Raw genomic sequence first — 22346 nt, 5'->3', positions numbered from 1 at the left:
CCCAGATGCTTTGGCCAGGTGTCTAGAGGCCATGGTCAATTGGCTCAAGTGGAGTCAGCTGAAGTTAAATTCAGATAAGTCAGAGGATGGCAGACTGTATCGACATGCCACAGGTAAGGTAATGCAACTCCTGGCTCTTGAAAGGTTCCAATTGACATATGTGACCTTGGTCAGGAGCCTGCATGTGTTTCTGGATGCCTCCTTAACTATGGAGGCCCAGATTAGAAATGTCATTGACCAGTCATTCTACCTCTCTCAGGCATGACAACATGCACCTTACCCATGTTAGATTACTTAACTCGCTCTATACAGGTATGTCCTTGAAGCTGCTCTGGAACTTCAAGTGGTCCAGAATGCGGCTGCATGGGTCCTTACAGATGAACACTTGACCTGCGCTCTCCCAGCTGCACTGGCTCCAGATTGAGGACTGGGTCAGATTCAAAGTTTTGGATTTCATCTTTAAAGCCCTAAACAGCCCTGGGACCTTTGTATGTACAGGACTGCCTTTGCCATATGTCCCTCAGAAAATGTTATGTCCTAGCACACAAAATCTGCTCAGAGCCTCCAGCACCAAGGAAGTAAAATTGGCCGCTGCCAGGGCCTTTTCAGCCTTGTCTCTGGCCTGGTGGAGCACCCTGGCAAATGAGATCAAGGCCCTTAAATAGTTCAGCAGGATCTGAAACCCTGTTCTGCCAGGCCAAAGGTTGAGGCCTAGAAAAACAGTTGCTGGCCTCCCTGTCTGCAACCCATCCAGCAAAATGTCATCTGAATAAATATATTATTCCTCCTTTTCACTTGGGGAAAGAGGCAGTGGGAGACCAATGTAGTTATTTTATATTTAATAATTTAAATATTTTAAAACCTAGCATTCAACTGTATTTTATATTAGATGTTGTGGCCATAAGCCTTAACATCAGTATCTATAAAATCAGAGTCCAGGAGCACCTTTAAGACCAACAAAGATTTATTCAAGGCATGAGCTTTCGAGTGCAAGCACTCTTCCTCACTCAAAGCTTGTGCCATGAATAAATCTTTGCTGGTCTTAAAGGTGCTACTGAACTCTGATTTTGTGCCACTTCAGATCAACATGGCTACTCATTTGAATCAATGCTGGCAGGGGCTCATGGGAATTGTAGTCCATGGACATCTGGAGGACCGCAGGTTGACTACCCCTGCTTTTAGACCAACACGGTTGCATCCCTGTGGCTGAAGGGCGGGACGCGGGAAAGCCATTCCATCATTGACCGGAAGTGCTGGTCAAAGGGCTCTTCTCCCGAGCTCTACGTTGTCGCGCCTGTTAAGCGTCATGGCTAAGCGACCGCCCCTCTCCCTCCCTGGAAGAAGAGCCCGTGGAAATGCCTCCCAAAGGAAAAAGCGGCGGCAAAGGAGGGAAAGGTGCGGGATGGAGGGCGCCTGGAGGGGGACGGGGGACGGAGCAGCTTTGCTGAGAGCAGGGCGTCTGGAGGGGTGGCTGCATCCCCCTCTTCTATGGCTGCCCAGTGTTGCTACCATGGTTTCCGCCCTAAATGAATACAAATCCAGGAAGCGCAGGGTTGTCAGCCTCTGGGGAGCACACCTGGAGACCTCCACCTGGGTCAAAGGTGTTGGCCCGAAGACACTTGGTCATCATGCCCTGCTGCGGTCGCTCCACTCCCCCAAGCTGCCCGCCCCAAATTTTCAGGCATTTCCCAACCCAGCGCTGGCCACTCAATGAGAGCGGTAGTTTTGTGCCAGTGCTGTGCAGGGCTTGGTAGATGTGTTGCCGGTTTGCTGAGCTGCAGTTGCTCAGGATTTCTGCAGGAATGCATTGGGCCCTGATACATTTCAGTGGCTGGGGTGCAGGTGTGTACCAGGCATTCTCAACCGGGGTGCCGGGGTGGCCCTGGAAGGGTTTCCGGAATGGGTGGGAGTGAATTAATTTTTTATCTATGCTCATGTCAGCCTGCCTGCCTCCACTCCCAAAATGGCCAGTAATGGGCAAGGGGGGGGGTGTTTGTGCACAGCTCTGCTTCCCTACCATATTCTGCACTTCTGGGGTTTCTTGAAGCCTGAAGAATGTTTCAGGGGATTCTCAATGGTAGAAAGGCTGATGTATACTGTTGCCTTATCAGGCCATTGGCCTACCTATTTATTCATTTATTATTCAATACATTTGCATATTGCTTTTCCTTTAAACCACTCCTCCTCCCTTGCTCTTTTCCCAAAACAGCCCTGAGATGTGGGTTAGGCTGAGAGAGAATGACTGACCCTAGATCAACTGGTATGTGTTACTACAGACTGGGGAGTTGAACCTGGCCTTGCGGACTGTAGCCAGATGTATTAACTGCTGCCCCACGCTGGCTTATGACATAGCCCGCTGCTGGCTACTGTGATATGCACCAGCTCTCTAGTCTTGGGCAGTGGTGTTTCTCAGCCCTGGTCCTTTCACTGGGGATGCCAGTTAACGTGGGAACGGCCTCCATGCAAAGGGGTTATTGTATTTTACTTGGTTGGGGCTATCAAACAGACTCGGAGCCCAGCACAAGCCTCAGCTTGTGAGACTGCAGTTCTTCTTGCCCATCTAGGGCATCTCATTGTTGCCTCATTTTTTGTGTTTTCCAAGGAGGAGCAACGTCTGGGGGTGATGCCGCTGATAAAAAGGCCCAAGGCCCCAAGGGGGGTGGCAGCAGTGTGAAGGTGGGTGCTCGCAATTTTCTTGTATGATCGCTATAAGAGCCCAACTGTAGACAAGAAGGTGTGTGTGTGTGGGGGGGGGGCATGAATGGTGTGACTTATTATTTCCCTAACATTGTCAAAACTGTTCAGGGAAGTTGAGAAAAAACAATCAAAGCACAGCAGAAGACTCTCTTTGGACTCTTAATTGATCAGGAATTTCTTGAGGGTTGGGTTTGGGGAGGAGTGGGACTTCAGTAGGGTAAAATGCCATAGAGGCCACCTCCCAAAGTGGCCATTTTCTCCATCTGAACTGATCTCTGTCACCTGGAGATGAGTTGTAATCTCTGGCTACCACTTTGAGATTGGCAACCCTGCCAACTAGCTGTGTTGGAAGAGAAACTCCACCTGTGAAGCAAAACAAAAATAGAGTCCAATAGCACCTTTATTGGTTCTGCTACGGAGGAGGAGGTGGTGGTGGTTCTTATATGCCCCTATTCTCTACCTGAAGGAATCTCAAAGCAGCTTTAAATTGCCTTTCCTTTTTTCTCCCCACAACAGGCACCCTGTGAGGGAGGTGAGGCTGAGAGAGCCCTGATATTACTGGGTTTGTTTCAGAATAATTCCCTGAAGGTTTGCTTTAGTAGGGCGAGGTGGGTCACAAAAAATGATAGCAAAATTCAGACACGCTCAAGGACTGGATTCAGAGAATTTAAAAAAATATGTATTAATAACAAAGCTAACTTTTGTGAGATCTTCAAAGGTGTTTAGTGAAGCAACAAAGCAGTTTGTACATAAATAGACTGTTTGTTGTAGTCTGGGATAGTAAGTTCCATTATAGAGATTAGCCTTATGTATCTTTTGATTGTGAAAGTTGGACCATAAGGAAGGCCGAGTATCAACGAATTGAGTTGTTTGAACTCTGGTGCTGGAGAAGACTCTTACGAGTCCCTTGGACTGCAAGGTGAACAAACCGGTCAGTCCTAGAGGAGATCAGCCCTGCCTGCTCCTTAGAAGGCCAGATCCTGAAGGTGAAACTCAAATACTTTGGCCACCTCATGAGAAGAAAGGACTCCCTGGAGAAGAGCCTAATGCTGGGAGCAATCGAGGGCAAGAGAAGAAGGGGGCAACAGAGAATGAGGTGGCTGGATGGAGTCACTGAAGCAGTCGATGTGAGCTTAAATGGACTCTGGGGAATAGTAGAGGACAGGAAGGCCTGGAGGATCATTGTCCATGGGGTCGTGATGGGTCGGACACGACTTCGCACCCAACAACAACAATCTTTTGACTGGCTAAAATCTTTAGGGAGGTATGTTATCTTTGTGTGTGTGTTGTTTTATCTATAAATGAAACAGTTTCTGGGAAACGGAGCCATACATGATACTAGACTACAAGGATATTTCAGAAGCCCAGATGCAACAGGGGGATTTTAAAGATATATATAGACACACAAGGAACTTTTGATTTCCTATGCAGCAGTGCGCTTTAAACCGTTATCTGCAAATCAAACAAAAGTAGCCTTGTGATAGATAAAATGAATATAGCTGGTTAAAAATAATGATGTTTAGGATAGAAAGCAGGCAAAGGGTTGCTCTCAGTGGGTGAGGAACTGCAGATGTTCAGCAGGTTTCCTCTTGAGGGACGTGGCCAAACTGTTTGTTTTTGAGCCATTGATGGAAGGGATCTGTTTTCTTAATATGCCTTGCTTTTTTTCTAGGTGAGGCACATTTTGTGTGAGAAGCACAGCAAAGCGTTGGAGGCTCTGGAGAAACTGAAGGGTGGGATGCGCTTCAGTGAAGTAGCATCTCAGTACAGTGAGGACAAAGCCAGACAGGGGGTATGTGCCCTTTTCTATTTCCTGGAATGCTCACAGAGTCAGGTTCAACTGATCCGGAGTTGATAGAACATAGCCTGAGCCCAGTGGCACCTTTAAGCCCAACAAGATTGAATTCTGAGTAAAAGGTTTCATGTATGCAATTTGGAGGTAGTTGGCACACTTTGAGACTGCCTCACCATGAAACAACCTCTCACCCAATGCCCACTATGGTCTTTTATTTGCCACATCCTCATTTTCAACCCATTTAAAGTGGCCCACTTGGCATCTGCTAGACCCCCCTCCTTTCCTATACTGGCCCCTACCTTGTGGAATGGGTTTTATTTTAGTAGGTTTTTAATGGGGTTTAAGCTGCAGGCATTTCCTTGCAGAGGATTAACGGGGTGCAACAGTATGTTTTTAAATATTTGGCATTGTAAGTTGCCTTGAATCATAAGAGAATAGAATTATAGAGTTGGAAGGGATCTCAAGAGTCATCTAGTCCAACCCCCCACACAATACAGGAACTCATAACTACCTGCCCATTCACAGTGACCCAATTTCATACCCCGGTGATCCCCCCCCCCCCAAAAAAAAAATTCACCTCTCCTCCCACAGTGGCAATTAGCAGTTCCCTGGGTATGCAAGGAAGGGCCACAAGAGACAAACACTGGCACATCCTTTCCTGCCCACCCACTCACAAGATATGGATATCTTAAAAAATAACAAAAATAACACCAAGCCCTATGAAGATAGGTTGAGTGACTTGGGAATGTTCAGCCTGGAGAAAAGGAGGTAGAGAGGGGACATGATAGCCCTCTTTAAGTATTTGAAAGGTTGTCACTTGGAGGAGGGCAGGATGCTGTTTCCGTTGGCTGCAGAAGAGAGGACACACAGTAATGGGTTTAAACTACAAGTACAACGATATAGGCTAGATATCAGGAAAAAAATTCACAGTCAGAGTAGTTCAGCAGTGGAATAGGCTACCTAAGGAGGTGGTAAGCTCCCTCTCACTGGTCTTCAAAGAAAGGTTGGATACACACTTTTCCTAGATGCTTTGGGCTGATCCTGTGTTGAGCAGGGGGTTGGACTAGATGGCCTGTATGGCCCCTTCCAACTCTATGATTCTATGAACAAGGGAGCAAACCTTGAGTCCAGTGGCACCTTATACTTCTAATTCTAGGTATAAGCTTTCATGGGCATGCACATTCTTCAGATACCAAGTAACAAGGGATAAATGTGAGCTAAACATTAGACTGGTCTTCTTGCCACAGTGTCTTGCAGAAAGCAAGTCAGTGCTGTCAGGAGTGGGAGGGGGTAGCCAGTTGATTGCAGCTCCTCAAAATGAATACAGGGACCGAGGTCTGCAATCCGTGGATGGAAGGACCTTTAGACCCTGCTAATACCCATTTCCCCCCCTTACTTTTCCAGGGTGACTTGGGCTGGATGAGCAGAGGCTCTATGGTCGGTCCCTTCCAAGAGGCAGCCTTCGCTTTGCCCGTCAGCAGCATGGACAAACCTGTATACACGGACCCTCCCGTCAAAACAAAGTTCGGCTACCACATTATCATGGTTGAAGGGCGAAAATAAAAAATATACTCTTGATTCATCTAGGGAGGTTCTGGCTCTTTGCTTTCATTCCACGATGGATGTTGGGGGAATGGGATGTAGCCTCTTGTGAGGCTGGTAAACCATTGCAACACTCTCTGCATAGGGCATTTGCCCCTGGATGGATGATAGGCGGGGAGGATTGTGTGAGAAACTTGTGTGATTTGGACACGTTCATTCCTGGCCAAGTATGGCCAAGTATGCTGTGAACCACCCTGAGCTGCAAGGCAGAGGCAATTCTAATAAATGGCCCTTGAGTCTGGAAAGGGAGAGTCCTATTGCTGGGTGTTCAATTGCAGGGGTGCCACTGCTAATACCTCTACCAGCACCCCCTTTGGCTTCCAAGGCTGCATTATTTTCCTGAATCATATTCTCGGATCAAGCAGTCCCTGGCCCCAAGGAAGCCCACTTGACCGTAGGGCAAGAGCTTTCTCCATCCTGGCCCCCACCTGGTGGAACGAGCTCCCAGAGAGATCAGGGACCTAACAGAACTCGAACAGTTCTGCAGGGCCTGCAAAACGGAGCTCCTCTTCCAAGCATTTGGTTGAGGTTGATCTGAACCACCACTTCCCATTGGCCCCAAGCCTCCCTCTGACGACAATCATTACAGATCCACCCAAACCACTGGGCCTCAGTACAAGTTAATCTAATGTTCTCCGCCGTTTTCTACCGTTCTATAACGTTGTTTATTGTTATCACCACATTATTATTACAAATGAGTCACCTGTATTGTTCCTGTTTCATGTAAACTGCCCTGAGTCTCCGGGTAGGACAGTATATAAATCTGTAACAGCTTTCGCTATTAATATTTGAGCAGAGGCTTCCTGGGTGGAGACTGTCCAGCCTTCATTTCCTGTCCAGCCTTCACTTCCTGTCTGCAGGCCTCCAGGTGGGGTCTGCGAATCCCCTGGAAGTACAGCTTAATGTTTCTTCTCTTCCATGTAAAAATTGGTTTTTGTTCACATTCTTTAAAGTGTGAGGTAAGGTACCAGTGTTTCAAAAACACGTTTTAAATCTGGTGAGAATATGCTGAATGTTCTAGCTCACATACCATTCTGTTAGTAGTTTCCTGCTCTCTATAAGATAGTAGTGATTCTCTAGTGGTAGAGTTCGCCCTAGCTTTTGCTCTAATAATCGCTGGGGTGGGTAGTTTCCCTCTCTTAAAGTTTATCTGCTGCTTTTTCAAAATCACCTTTAGAGGTGTTAATTTTATGATGTCTCAAAAATTGGCCCACAGGAAGATTCTCTTTCAAATGTTTAGGGTGGTGAGAAGGGAACTCTAGTAAGGTATTTGAATAAGTTGGTTTGAAATAAGTAGAAACTTTTAACCTGTTTTCATCAGTTTTATGCACATACATATCCAAAAAATTAACACATACATTATGCGATTTACAATCACATTTTATAGTTTGGTGTATAGAATTGGCCCAATAAATAAAGTGTTGGGATCCTTATCATCATACAAGAAGCATGTATAAAAGGATTGTTTAAGTAATCTCTATCACAGAATCAGAATCACAGAATCATAGAGTTGGAAGGCGCCATACAGGCCATCTAGTCCAACCCCCTGCTCAACGCAGGATCTGCCCAAAGCATCAATTTAACTCATTGTTAAATTGAACAACGTTTTTTTCAAGTACAATATCTAGAAGGTCCAATAGAAAATGTGCAGGAGGTCTATCAGTTTCTCTACGATCTAAATATATACTAATTACATACATTCCTAACTTCATTCAAGGGGTTATTCGTGTATAAAGCTTTAATATCCCAAGTTATTAATAGAAAAGATGGTTCCACTGTTAATTTCTCTATAAGATTAGTAAAATGAGTAGAATAAGGATCACAGGGATTTGTGGTATTAGTTTTTTCTAATGGAAATCTATAAATTTGGAAAGAGGCTCCAGTGCTGATCCTGTCTGTGCTACTATCGGATGACCCAGTGGTTTATCTAAACTTTTGTGAATTTTAGATAACAAATAGAAGTATGGAATAGATGGAAAATCATGGATAAAAATTGTAGCCTCTTGTTTAGAAATCACATTTTGTGACAAACCCACATGTACCACCACTCTAATAAGTTTAACTAAGTCTTCAGGAAAGCTAAAGAGTATTTTTAAATAAAATTTAGAGTCCAATTGTCTTAAAGCCTCTTCATTATAATCCTAAGCATTTAAGACAATGATCCATCCTCCTTTATCTGCCTGCTTAATAGTAATGGTGGGATCCTCTTTCAATTGAGATAATGCTTCAAATTCCATTTTAGACAATTTTTAGGAGCCATTTTACGTATGGATTCCATAAGACTAATGTCCCTAAGGACCACTTTTTCAAAGGTATTAATTTCTAAATTTTCAGCTGAAGGTGTATAAGTGGATTTAATGGGAAATGTATACAAACTTCTAGTTGTGTTTTCCGGGCAAAAGATGCTTCTTAATTTCAACCTTCTAATGAATTTAAAGAGGTCCACTCTTTCTAAAAGTATTATATTGGTACGATGGCACAAAATTAAGCCCTAGATCAGCTGTCCCCAACCCCCAGTCCGGGGACTGGGACCGGTCTGGGGATCAGTTGATGAGGGGCTGTGGCTCCTCCTCGTCGTCCTCCCCAGCTGCTGCCTCGGGGGCTGCCCTGCCACCCTGCCGCCAGCTCACCTTTGGTGCTCTTCGGCGGCTGCCATGGCTAGGGCTCCCCCTAGCATGGCACTGCGCAGCTGCTGCTGGCAGCGTTCCCCAGTGGGCAGTGGTTAGTCGGGCGCTGGCGGGAAAGCAAGCGGAGCAGCGGCTCAGGCGGCAGCGACGTCCCTTGGCAAAAGACTACCCCCCCCCTGGGCCTCAGTAGAATTGTCAAACGTTGACTAGTCCCCAGTGATAAAAAGGTTGGGGACCACTGCCCTATTTTCCTCCAGAGTGGAGGCAGTGAGTAAGATAAGTTAAAAACTATTTTCTTTTTGGGGGGCCTGTTTGATATTCAAAATCCGGCCGGTATCTGTCCAGATGCCAGAGAGTTCTAGCTGGTCTAGAAAGGCATGGCTCATATGTTTCATTGCCTGAAGTGCTGTGGGTTTCTGTATCCATACTAGAAAAAGTTGTAAGATCCTACCTTATACGTTTACTTTTAAATTTGGGGTTTTTGTTTTTAGATACACATTATTGTTAGTGAAAGCAATAGGCATGTCACAGCTCCCATGGCGGCTTATTTAGATAATCTTGAGGTACCTAGTCACCGGAGGGCCTTTGCTTTAGCTCCCTGCAATGCCCTTCCTTCAGCTGTACTTGAAGGGAGATACAAGAAAATTCCTTATGGTGAAAGGAATCTGTCTCTGATCAAATAGAAACAATGGAACATATACTTCATTTTCAGTATTATGATAGACGTTCCATTTTTATTGCACCATGGTTACAGAGACGCCCAGGGTGTTCAGGTCAATTTTATAGCTCCTTACTGCTCACAAACACAAACTGTTCTATCACGTATAGTGCTACCAAGTTCTGTGCTACAGCCATGAAAAGTCAGTAGAAGATGACTGACACGTTACCCCAGAGAGCTGTAATCAGAATAATTCCCTGTATTTCCAATAATGGGAGTTTTAATGGGGTTTTAAGACATTGTGACCTTCCATGAGCTTAGGGAAATAAATTGAAAATAATAATGATGATGATGATGATGATATATAATCTAATTCATATTTTAGCAGTTTTATGTTCTAAGCTGTTTTATATAATTTTATATTATGAGCAAATCAATGTTTTAGCTGTATTATGTATTATGTTTTGTAACTGATTGATTGATTGCTAATTCTGATTTTGCTGGTCTATGACCGTAATAAAGATCTGTCTGTCTCTCTATTTAATTTGTTCTTTTATTTTATTTGTTGTAGCTTGACCCTCTTGACAAAACTGGGTTCTCATATCAATCTGAAGCAACCTGACAATATTTGAGTCCAGGGACACCTTTCAGTTACATTCTGGGTCGAACCTTTTGTGAATATACACAATTTATATACCATCATGACCAATGGATCTTCACGCCATTGGTCAGTTTCGGTTTAATATCTGTGCAAGAACCCTTGCCTCATTTTACGCTTGGAGATCACCACAACACGAGGAACTGGATTCAAGGGTCGTGGCATTCGGAAGGGGGAGACCCACCGCTCTATGACGCCGCCGAGCCTCTGCCTAAATCCACTTCTTAGCGCGAAGCGGGCTGCAGCAACGAAAGAGTTAATACCGCTTTCCCCAGAGCGCCTAGTAGGGCGTCCGAGTCACGTGACGCTTTGCTACTTAATAAGGCGCTCGCTTCCCCCTTTGCAGTTGGCCTCTCCGTTGGCGGGAGGGTTGCAGGCTGCGCTGCTCCTTCGCTGTCTCCATTGAGAGGCGCGGCGCTGGGAATGGCTGCTGGAGGCGCGCGGCGCGCGAGGAGGCTTCTCGTGCCGGCCCTGGCGCTGCTCCTGCTGCTGCAGTCGGCGCGCCCGGCTAAGGCGCTGGAGAACGGGCTGGCGCTGACGCCGCCCATGGGCTGGCTGCACTGGGAGCGCTTCCTCTGTCAAACCGACTGCTCGCAAGACCCCCGCCGGTGCATCAGGTTAGACAGGCGCTGGGGCCACTGCGCGGAAGGAAGCGTGGGCTTTGCACACGTTGGCCTGGCTGAAGCTCCCGTGGCGCTCTGCACGCGCTCAGGGGCACTGGTGCCTTTGTAAATGTGGGGGAGCATAGGTCAGTGATAGGGTACGGTCGCTGGTGTGGTTTAGGGGGGGTGGCTAGGATGAAAATCTTTCCCAGCCATAAAAGTCACTGGGTAGCTTTGGGCGCCTCTTAGGCTGTCCACTTAGCCCACCTCGCAGGGTTGTCGTAAAAAGAGGAATGGAAGACCATGTACTGAGCCCCTTGAAGAAAGGATGGGCTAAATGGGGCCCTCCAGATGTCCATGGACTACAATTCCCATGAGCCCCTGCCATGGGAATTGTAGTCCATGGACATCTGGAGAAGCTACAGTTTGCCCACCCCTGGAATAATTTATACACTTGATAAGAGGTGCAAATGATTGCTGGAAAGTTGCAACCTGTCAGAACATAACTTGTCCAGCAGGTTGATTGCCTTCACAAGGAAGTAGCGTATGCAGTTTAACATTAATTTGTAGATTGTCCTTCGTATGGCTTAGTGGAGGCTAGCTTTCTCTCTCCAACTATGGGAGTTAGGTTAATACAGTAAAACCTGCCAGTTACAGCTGTTGTGAACAGCCACTGTGCTCATTTTATTAATTTATTCACTTTATTTATACTCTGCTCCACCCCCCCCCCCCCCCCGGGAACCTGAAGTTTGTCCTCCATCTTATCCCAGTAACTACCCAGAGAGGGAAGTTAGAACAGGGGTAGTCAACCCATGGTCCTCCAGATGTCCATGGACTACAATTCCCATGAGCCCCTGCCAGCATTTGCTGGCAGGGGCTCATGGGAATTGTAGTCCATGGACATCTGGAGGGCCACAGGTTGATTACCCCTGGGTTAGAATGAATATGTGATTGGCTAATGTCACCCTGAGATTTTTCCATGGCAGGGTGTGGATTTGAATCTGGATAACCATTGCACTGCATTAGGACCACATGGTTTGTACATAGACTGGCCCTTCTACATTCGATGGTGCTTTGACTATAAAGTGTACTGTTTTCCTTTGAGTTCCATTGCCACAATGAACTTTTTTTTAATCCTTAGGGTTGTCACATGTTGAATCACAAGGGTATTTTCCCCCTTTATTCATTGTATCCAGTTCTCCTTTCCAGGTAATCTGAATGTCTCTGGCATGATGATTCAGTGGCAGACAGATTATCCACTATTATTCCCACATTTATGCTGAGAAATACTGAACTCTGGACTCAGTTCGTGGAGTTATGGGCCATAATACCTATGTTCTTTTAAGGGAAAGCCAGTCCCATCCTTCTGGAGGTGTGATGGATAGATCTGTTTACCACTGCCTCATGCTTACAGTTGGTTTAGCTGCTGGGCGGCAGGCAAAATTGAAGGCATAAAGCTTGGCTTGAAGAAACAACATTAAGAAAGTTTCACTTGTTGATTGTGCCTATTTTGTAAGGGTAAAGGCCGTTGTGCTTTTAAAGGTTACCGATTTCCCTGATACCTTTGTGACTCCTACTCTGAACCTCCAGAATAGGAGGTTGTTGTCATGCGTTGGCACATCAAAACATTTTTCAGGTGTCAATGGCTGCACTCATTGGTAAAGTGCTGTGGGCATCTTTGACACTTGCTGGATTTGGGCATACTGATTGGACCAGCCAATTAGCTTTCTCCTAGCTTTCTCTGCTGCTATGCTTATGCCTCTAATCATAGATGCATAGTGCATATTTTAATGCCACCCTGTTTTGGAATTATGAGGCTTGAAAATCCACAAAAGTAATTTTTTTCCAGATTTGTTTTTTTTTGGGGGGGGGGGTTGAGAGGCATGCTTTGTACAGCAACTGGTGGGTGGAATTTTTTTTTTTACTCTGCCTGGCTTAAGCAATGCGTATTCGTTGCTCCAGGCATCTTGCTACAATAAATAAATACATTTTTAAAAGCCCTGTTCCAAGGAGAAGGGAAAGGGAGGCAGGCATGAGGGCAGGTTCTGGAGACGGAGATCGCGCTCCTTCTGACCACATTGTTATGCACTGCTATCTTGCTGGTAGTTGCTGATTGATCTCCTCCTGCACACGCAACAAAACTGGGGGAATCTAGTTTTGTGGATTCCCCAGCTGGCGCTTTAAAACGGGGGATATAGCTGCCAGTACGCTGCTGGAACACTGGATGCTGACCACATCATGTAAAATGTAAAGGGAAAAAAAGTGTTTGCAAGAGGTAACCCTTTCACTTCATTTTCTGGGTGTGAAATGGCCCTGATTCAAGTTCCAGCGTATCAGAAACATAGTTTAGGACCAAACATAGAAGTCTGAGGTAGCCTATCCCTTGACAAGAAGAGGAAAAATGCATTTCAGTTCCTCAGCATCTGAATAAAATTCCTAGTGATCTGGGCAATGGAGGATCAGGAATCTACTGTCCTGGGTTTAGTGGCATGTCTGATCTAGAATTGCATAACCTGCTAGATTGTGGAAGTCAGACACTATCGTCTGGTTTCCCTTTTTGTTTCGAGGTGGAGTGGCTTAGCTGAAAGAGAAAAAAGTTTGCCAGTGCTGGCTGACTTTGTTGAGGAATGTAGTTATCCCAGATGAAGGTCTATGTCGCCTACAATTAAACACTTATTCCACAGTTTTGTAGGTTATAACACTTGGCTCAACTTTCCATGTGCGAGGATGGAACTTAAAGGAATACATTCCCAGAAGTAAGCCCCATTGGATAGAACAGCAGGGGGGGAAGGAATGACCCACGGAGTGATTGCTTGGCAAGTTATTTGCAGGAGCTGCTTCAAGTTGCCAGTGGTGGGAGCTGTCCGGGCGGGCCAATCAGGGTTATAGATATCAAAATCTCAGTATTGTCTAAAAAATTCAGGACACTCTGGGGGGGAGGGGAAGGGGGGAAAGCAATCATGGGTACAGAATGGTGCGATTAAGAGGCACCATAAAACAAAAGTGCAAGCAGGCACCATTTTGCAAAAACACGTTTTTGGAAAACATGATGGGAGGCTGCCTCAGTCAGACTCAGCTCAGAAAGCATATCACGAATTTCAGCCTGGGAAATAAGGAAAGCCCAAATGCGGGTAGGCTGGAGTCGACTTGCAACATCCAAAGGAAATCCAAAGTGAGGCTAGAACAGGATGTGTCTCCTAATGAGTGATGCTCACTATAAACAAGGCAAATCTAATGCTGGTGGAATATAGTGATTTATAGTAGCGATCCCCAACCTGTGCGTGGCGGACCACATGCGGTCCGTCAACTAATTGGAGGTGGGCCGCAAAGGATGCCTCCCCCCCCCGGCCCTTTACAACAGCGGTCCCCAACCTTCTTGTAGTTGGGGACCGCCTCCGAGGGTGGGAGAGAGCCGGCGGCCCGGCCACAGCAGCTGCACGTAAATGCACACGTGCAGTTGCCGCGCATGTGTGTTTTCGCCACCAGGGGGCGCAAACACGCATGTGCGGCAGCTCCGCACATGCGTGTTTGCGTCGCTGGCGTGCCAGCGGCCGCGCCTGCCTCTTCCCCCCCCTCTCGCTGCGGAGGGGAAGGCAGGCGCGGCTGCTGGCGGCCCGGTACCATGTGGACCGGGGGTTGGAGACCTCATTACAACAGACTTCGGGTGTCATTGTCTCCCATCAATGTCAATTGGAACCTATCAAGCAGGAATTGCATTACCTTACCTGTGGCATGTTGATACAGCCTGCCGACTTAGCTGAATTTAACTTCAGCCGATTCCACTTGAGCCAATTGACAATGGCCTCCAGACACCTGGCCAAAGCATCTGGGGATGTTGACAAATGGCTGCCCATCAGCAGAAATAACTGGGTGTCATCAGCGTACTGGTGACAATGCAGTCATGGAAGAATCAATTGCTTAGTGACATTCCTTACCTTGCTACTCTGCTTAGAGTAGCGATCCCCAACCTGTGGGCCGTGGACCACATGTGGTCCTTCGACTAATTGGAGGTGGGCCCCAAAGGACATCTTCTCCTCCCCCCTCCCCCCGGCCCTTTACTTCATCCCCCCGGCCCTTTACAACACACTTTGGGTGTCCTTGTCTCCCATCACTCCCAGATGGGCCTATCTCGTTGCAGAGAAACAAGCTCAGGGTTCCCATTGATTTGTCATTGTCATGAGTTAAAATTTCCATGAACATAAAATGTTCCTTATGTTCATTGTTGTGGCGTGTCTGTATCTTATTTTGAAGGGATGTTTAAACATTACCATAGTGATCAGAGAGCGTTAGGGCAGTGGTTGAGAGTAGAGGAGTAAACTACCCCCCCCTCCCACCGGGCCTCAGTAGAAGGCGTTGAGTGGTCCCCGGTGATAAAAAGGTTGGGGACCCCTGATTTATAGAACCTTTACTCTATTCTGAACAAGTCTTCTTGGGGATCCCCCTCCCCCAAATTCTTACCTGTGAATCTTTAGATCCCACACAGTGCTCCAGTACCAAAGGACACATCTCCATGTCTCCTTTCCGGCGTTCCTGTCCCCTTCTCATGACCCTTCTCTTCTATCCTCAGTGAAAAGTTGTTCATGCAAATGGCTGATCTGATGGTGTCAGAAGGCTGGAGGGATGTGGGGTACCAATACCTGTGCATCGATGACTGCTGGATGGCTCCGACCCGTGACATGCAGGGCCGACTGCAGCCGGACCCAAAACGCTTCCCCAGCGGCATGGCCAAATTAGCTGACTATGTGAGTGAATGCAGGCTAATCTCTCTCCTCTGCTTCTTCCTATTCTGGGCAGTTAAAGAGTGTAGAATTAGTTGCCGTTGACATCTTATTCCCTTTCAGGGAAGATTAGAACGTTTTCATGGCTTGTTCTGTCTTCTCTTTAAATCAGTGGTTCTCACAAAGGTGGTCGGGACCCCTTTGGGGGTCGAATGACCCTTTCACAGGGGTTGCAGCAGGGCAAGCAGCTTGGCCCGGGGGGGGGGCATCTACACAACAGCCTTGTGGGGCAGATCGAGATAGAGTGTTTGTCTGTTTGGAGCAGCGGAAAAGAGCGAGATCGGCAGGGTGGGACAAGAGGCAGGACTGAACTGAGAAACCCCAGGAAAAAAACCCAATTTATATACAATCCTGAACAATGGATCTTCATGCCATTGGTCAGTTTTCGTTTAATTTCAGTGAAAGAACACTTGCATAATTTTATGGTTGGGGGGTCACCACAACATGAGGAACTGGATTAAAGGGTCACGGCATTAGGAAGGTTGAGAACCATCTAGGACATACCTTTTCTCACTCTTTCCCCCCTCAGCCAAACTGGCCAGGGGCTTCTGATGTCCATTTGTACAGAAACTCTAAGCTCTCAATTCCCTTGTCCTCACTATGTTTGCCTGTTACTCTCCATGATCCAGGTCCACTCTAAAGGGCTGAAGCTGGGCATTTACGCAGATGTCGGGAACAAAACCTGTGCTGGCTTTCCTGGCAGTTACGGCTACTACGAGCTGGATGCGGAAACCTTTGCCAGCTGGGGGGTGGACCTGCTCAAGTTCGACGGCTGTCATAGTGACACAGTAGACCTGCTGGTGGGAGGTACGTACCAGGCCGGGGTGCGAGGTTACCAGGCAGCCTTATGTGGAATGTCTGTTTCAGTCATGGAGGCTTTCACCTGGCTGATTTGTCTAGAACAGGGGTGGTCAAACTGCGGCCCTCCAGATGTCCATGGACTATAATTCCCAGGAGCCCCCTGCCAGCGAATGCTGGCAGGGGGCTCCTGGGAATTGTAGTCCATGGACATCTGGAGGGCCGCAGTTTGACTACCCCTGGTCTAGAAACAGGGGGTTGGGTCTTTGTCTCCTGCAATTCACCCTACCTCTCTAGTAAATGTGTCACACAGAAGATAGATAACTGGCCCGTCCTATCTTGGCCTAGATCAAAAGGTCTTTTCCCCACAGGGCAGTTTCATTCCAGAGGAGCAGTTAGTTGTAGCAAAGCTAACCAGAAATTCAGTGACCCCCCCCCCAGTGGTGGCCATACTGTGACTGTGTCAGGGTCATGGGAATTGTAGTCCATGGACATTTCGAGAGCCGGTTTAGCCACCCCTGCCCTAAATATTAACAAAACATATTCCAGCATGAGCGTTTTTGAGTCTGAGGTAATTACATGCAAGGAGTATTTATCTGCAGCAAGTATATTTACATTTAATGCTACAAGCAACAGAAAGGGGAACTGGAGAGATGCTACAAAGAGAAGCCAGCTTGACGCCATAACCATAATTCATTCAGAGTTAAGGAAGACCGCTCCCAACTGCTTATAAGTTGACGGGATACTCAGATCTAATAAAGTAAGGTGCACTGGGAAAGATTATTAAACTGAACTAATTATAACATCCATAAAAAGCCGCCAACTCTAATAACGTGGCAAAATCTCTTGTGGGATTAGTAGAGCATGTTGCATCATCTCTTGAGAAATTCTAATTCATCACTTTTGCTTGATTCTTCCTTTGAATTTTCTGGGAGGACAGGAACCTGTACATCTCCTGGCCCACAAGAAAATATTCCCCTGCTGACTTAGCAATGTTGCGATTTTCAACAGCAGATTTGTGCTACAACTGACCTGTTTGCTTCATCGTATTACATGGCAGGATGAGCCCAGCATGGTACAGCCTGGAATACTAAGACCCGGAATAGCATTGGCTGGACATACATGGGATTGGAACCTATGACTCCCTTCTGCTAAGGCTTCCTTCAAGACAGACAGACAGACTCTTCCTCCAGTGAAGCCTTTCCATTTCAGTAGGAGAGAGTCATGGTATCTAGTTCATGCAAACTGAGTTGGCAGCTTGGCCTTGCTGCTTGGTCTGGTGATGGGGCCCAATGTTTAGGACAGGGAGTTGTCTGTAATGGCCTGTTCATCAGCTGGCAGACGAGGGCTCTCCTGCCTTCTGTAAGAGTGTGGTCGGCCATGGAGACCTGGGCACGTCCTCTCCCACCCCTGGTCTTCTCCTTGTCACTTCTGTTGGCCTGTATTTAGGGCCCTTTTTTGTACAAACTGAGGTGTAAACAAGGGATTGGGGGGTAGAGGTGACATTACCAGGTCTTGTTCAGTTCAAAATATGGCTTCTTTGAATGGGATGGGGGGATGTCCGAGTTCCTAGCGGTATTTGCAAAAAAGGCAACATGGAAGATCTTCATGTTCTCGTAGCAGGTTAATGTTTAATTCTAAGGATTCTGAGAATGGATTTTTCTCCATTGATGCCAGGGTATAAGACCATGTCCCGGGCTTTGAATAAAACTGGCAGAAGCATTGTATACTCCTGTGAGTGGCCACTGTACCAGAAGTCCTTACAGAAGGTAAAGAGACTTCAGTGCTTTTCCTTCCCATTCTAGGAAGCCCATACCATGAAGGAAGCCTCTGGTAAGTAGGCCTAATCTGTGATCTGTTTAAAAACCATGCTGCAGGTAGAAGGGTACACTGGGACAGATCAATGAGTGGTCACACCAGTTTGGTTTGGTGTAGTGGTTAGGAGTGTGGACTTCTAATCTGGCATGCCGGGTTCGATTCTGCATTCCCCCACATGCAGCCAGCTGGGTGACCTTGGGCTCACCACAGCACTGATAAAACTGTTCTGACTGAGCAGTGATATCAGGGCTCTCTCAGCCTCACCCACCCCACAGGGTGTCTGTTCTGGGGAGAGGAATGGGAAGGTGACTGTAAGCCGCTTTGAGCCTCCTTTGGGTAGGGAAAAGCGGCATATAAGAACCAACTCTTCTTCTCCTTCTTCAATTTATCCTTTGCTGTCTTTTCTGTAAGGCAGAGACCAGAATCACACCTGTAGAAAACAGCAAAAGTCTAGCAGCACAAAATTTGTAGTAGTAGAGGAGTTTTTTTTTGCAAACTTAAATGGACTCCGGGGAATGGTAGAGGACAGGAAGGCCTGGAGGATCATTGTCCATGGGGTCGCGATGGGTCGGACACGACTTCGCACATAACAACAACAAGAGGAGTTTTGACCCACTCGCTGCTACTACGTCTTGGCTGTCTTTAGGACTCAAGGTTGAATGTGCGGACAGCGCATGTACTAAAATTGAAGGCCAGGAGCAAAATCTCCACTTTCAAAGGAGTCCCTTCCTGGCAGAGCTTTTCCCCCCTATATATATAAAATATAAAATTTAGAAAGCAAAGTAATATTATAGAAGGGAATACTGAAAGAAGAGGGATATAACCTATATATTCCTTGTAGTAAATGGTCTTGTTTTATAATCAGCTGTTCAGACTCAGTCACCTCTTAGAGCTCCACCTCCCATGTTGATAATCTCCCTCTTGCTCTTAATTATGATAACGTAATGGTTAAAAGCCCTATCTGTGAGCTAGCAAGCCTCAGCTTCCATTCTGAGCTTTACCACATTGTTTGCAGGGACTTGGGTAAATTGTTATATCTCAGTTTCAACTTTCTGCCTGGTGAGGAGGTGCCCGACATCCCAGACACAGAGCTTGGCATTATTAAACCAGCTCGAGACAGAATGTTGTGCTGGGAAGACACCAGTCCATGCAGTTCACTGGTGGCTCTGCACAAGTCACTGTCACCCTAACATGCATAATGGCATACATGTTAGCATGATGCAACAAGAAATAGAATAGTGTCCTGAACTCCTTGGAGGAAGAGTGGGGAAGAGGTGGATGGGCAGGAACTTTGATAAATTGTTATAAAGCTTTCAGGAAAATTGTTCTCATATCTATAACAGTTTGGGGCCATTCTGTAAAGATAGTTTCTGAAGGCGCAGCCAAGATGGTCAGAAGCAGGAGAATAAAGTTTTGAGTCCAGTGGCACCTTTAAGACCAACGGAGTTTTATTCAAGGTATAAGTTTCCATGTGACTGAAGTGTGCATGTACTCAAAAACTTACAGTATTTGCTGGCGTATAAGACTTTTCCCCCCTGAAAAACATGCCTCCAAGTGGGGGGGTCATCCTATACGCCGGGTGCACTTCAGTTGGGATAGACGTAGCTGCCCACAGTGGCCCATAGTACTGTAATGTAATGTAACAAAATCTGTATTTTGAGTGGAAATGTTGGGGGGTCATCTTATACGCCCAGTTGTCTTATACGCCGGCAAATACAGTACCTTGAATAAAACTTTGTTGGTCTTAAAGGTGTCACTGGACTCAAACCTTAGTCCTGGGCCTTGTCATTCTCCCTATTTGTACTCCAAAATCCAACCAAATTATTGCAATTCAAACAACAGCTTCTTGGAGGCTCATCCATTTTCTCTTCTTTCCATCTCTTTCCCTTTGGCAGCCCAACTACACTGAGATAAAACAGTACTGTAATTACTGGAGGAATTTTGATGACATCTATGATGCTTGGAGTAGCGTCAGGAATACTCTGGATTGGACCTCCCTGCATCAGGACAACCTCACCAGCATCGCTGGGCCAGGGGGCTGGAATGACCCAGACATGGTGAGACAAATATCATCTCTCTGTTCTAGAGTCTGCTTCTATGCAAAAGACAGGGGGTCCATTTAAGCACAATGACAAAAAACAAACAAACCTTTTCACCATATGTTTAAAATGAATGAAATGATATAGGCATGCTGAAGCCCATTGTGCTAAGTGTACCTAACCTTGACCTGAATGGCCCAGGCTAGCTCAGGAAGCTAAACACGATTGGGTCAGGTTAACACTTGGATGAGAGGGTTGCTATGCAGAGGCCGGCAATGACAAAACACCCTGAACATCTCTCGTCATGAAAATCTTGTGGGGATCTGCTTGATGGCAGTTTCCACCCCCCAAGTGTACCTAACTTTGTATTGGATTTACTGTGCCCATAAAAACAGCCCTAAGACTTGGTCAGCAGCTAGTTTAATGGAATCACACCAAGATCAGACCATGGACCGCTTACAGCTATGGCTGCCTCTATCATACGCATTAATTTCTCATGCACATTAACCCGGCAGCTGTTAGTGCTCCAGGGTTGGGGGATTCGTTCATGGAGCTCCAGTTTAGTTCTGCTTGTAAACGGGACGCTGGTCTTTCCCCTTCCCAGCTGGTGATTGGGAACTTTGGACTGAGCTGGGATCAGCAGATAACACAGATGGCCCTCTGGGCCATGATGGCAGCTCCGCTTCTTATGTCCAATGACTTGCGGCACATTAGTCCAGCATCCAAGGCCCTGCTCCAAAACAAGGAAGTGATCGCCATCAACCAGGATCCACTGGGCAAGCAGGGATACCGAATCACCAAGGTAAGGCTGTTATTTTTGGAATCACATTTGAATTGCTGCATTATTATACACCAATTTTATAGTATTGTTTGGTCATTATGATTGTCTTTATGATAGTTTATTAATGACTACTTTGCACTTTTGGAAGCATTATTTGCTATAGTCTTCAGTCCTGATTACACAGCTCTGGTATTTTCCATTTACTGCATACCCCAGTTTTCATTTGTTGTACTCCCACCTAGACTGGCTTCCCCTGGGTTGGAAATATTCTTTGAGGTTACTCAGGGTCTTCCTTGCACGTACATGGTCCCATGAGTCAAAATGAGAACAGTAATATTTTGGATCAGATCCGAAGATGCTATGCTTTAAGGAAATGAAGTATGCTCTGAAGTTGTCTTAAAATCTGTTTTCGTGCAGTAAATGTGAGGCATGAAGTTCAAACTGCACTCAGATTCTGAATTAGGTAGCTGCTTGTTCTGACGCTTTCCCGAGCTCTTGTCTGCAACTCTTTGGTCTTACAGCATTTTAATTGCTGTGTTGGTAAAACTAGATAAATTCTGTTCTACAAACTCTATGAAGTATCTGAAAGTTATGGTAAATTCTTAAAAGCTCATCAGATTTGGATTTTGATAGATCCAGCACCATGCAAATAGTCTGCTGTCTCACACTGATGGTAGACCAAATTTAAGAGTTTGCGTACTGATGGTTATGTTGTGTACAACCATTTTATTGCTGCTGCTCATGGGTCTGTCATGTCTTCTCCTACAGGACCACAATGGCTTTGAATTGTGGGAGCGACCTCTCTCGGGTGGAGCTTATGCCATAGCCATAGTGAACCGGCAGGAGATTGGAGGGCCTCAGGCTTACAGGTTCTTTCTCGCCTTCCTTGGGAACGGTTTGGCTTGCAACCCTGCTTGTTCTATCCAGCAGATCCTTCCCACCAGCAGAAATTTGGGCCTACACAACTGGATATCGTTCTTGAAAGTGTTTGTGAACCCAACGGGAACTATCCTGCTGAAGACTGTATTGATTGAGGAAAAACACTCTCTGGGCATCTTATAACATGGCTCTCCGGAGGCTCCTTTCTTCCAGCTGTGCTGGAAGTTTAAAGCTCAGGAAATTGAACCACCTTTCCCTAAGCCTTATAACTGCTTAAGATTGTAAAGGAATGGCAGATCTTTGAGTCATTAAAATGTTTTCTTCCTCTGTGTCAACCCCCCTCCCCCCGCACACACCCCTGCAAAAATCAGGTGAAGAATGAAACTCAAAATTAGTGTTGTAGGCAGTTATATGAAGCTGAGAGGAAGAACTGGAGTTGGAGCTGAGTGCTCTTCAGTCACCTGCAATGTGCCATCCTGCTTGGTGCAGTTTGTTTAAACTGCACACACACAACCTGGATCACACAGAGATGTTTTGTTAAATGTTTAAGTAAGCTGCCAGGTGGGCCTTATCTGAGATGTCATGTTCTTGGTTCTTCCTCCTGTTTTTTTTTT

General features: G+C 46.3%; 2 protein-coding genes across 2 annotated transcripts; both read left to right on the top strand.

The window, feature by feature from the left end:
- The first annotated feature begins 1185 nt into the window (after positions 1-1185).
- On the top strand, positions 1186-6074 carry PIN4 (peptidylprolyl cis/trans isomerase, NIMA-interacting 4). The gene is made up of 4 exons (XM_077309282.1): positions 1186-1395; positions 2603-2676; positions 4370-4489; positions 5897-6074. The coding sequence occupies exons 1-4, from the start codon at positions 1356-1358 to the stop codon at positions 6053-6055; spliced, it is 393 nt and encodes a 130-aa protein (XP_077165397.1). The 5' UTR covers positions 1186-1355; the 3' UTR covers positions 6056-6074.
- A 4306-nt stretch (positions 6075-10380) lies between these two features.
- Positions 10381-22067, top strand: GLA (galactosidase alpha). Its single transcript, XM_077308052.1, has 7 exons — positions 10381-10654; positions 15207-15381; positions 16047-16224; positions 17893-17984; positions 19929-20090; positions 20677-20874; positions 21622-22067. Exons 1-7 carry the CDS (start codon positions 10461-10463, stop codon positions 21913-21915), a joined length of 1293 nt encoding a protein of 430 aa, XP_077164167.1. The 5' UTR covers positions 10381-10460; the 3' UTR covers positions 21916-22067.
- Positions 22068-22346: the final 279 nt, after the last annotated feature.

Source organism: Paroedura picta, chromosome 13, assembly GCF_049243985.1.
Source record: "Paroedura picta isolate Pp20150507F chromosome 13, Ppicta_v3.0, whole genome shotgun sequence".
Lineage (NCBI taxonomy): Eukaryota > Metazoa > Chordata > Lepidosauria > Squamata > Gekkonidae > Paroedura > Paroedura picta.
This window is presented reverse-complemented; position numbering and strand designations above follow the sequence as displayed.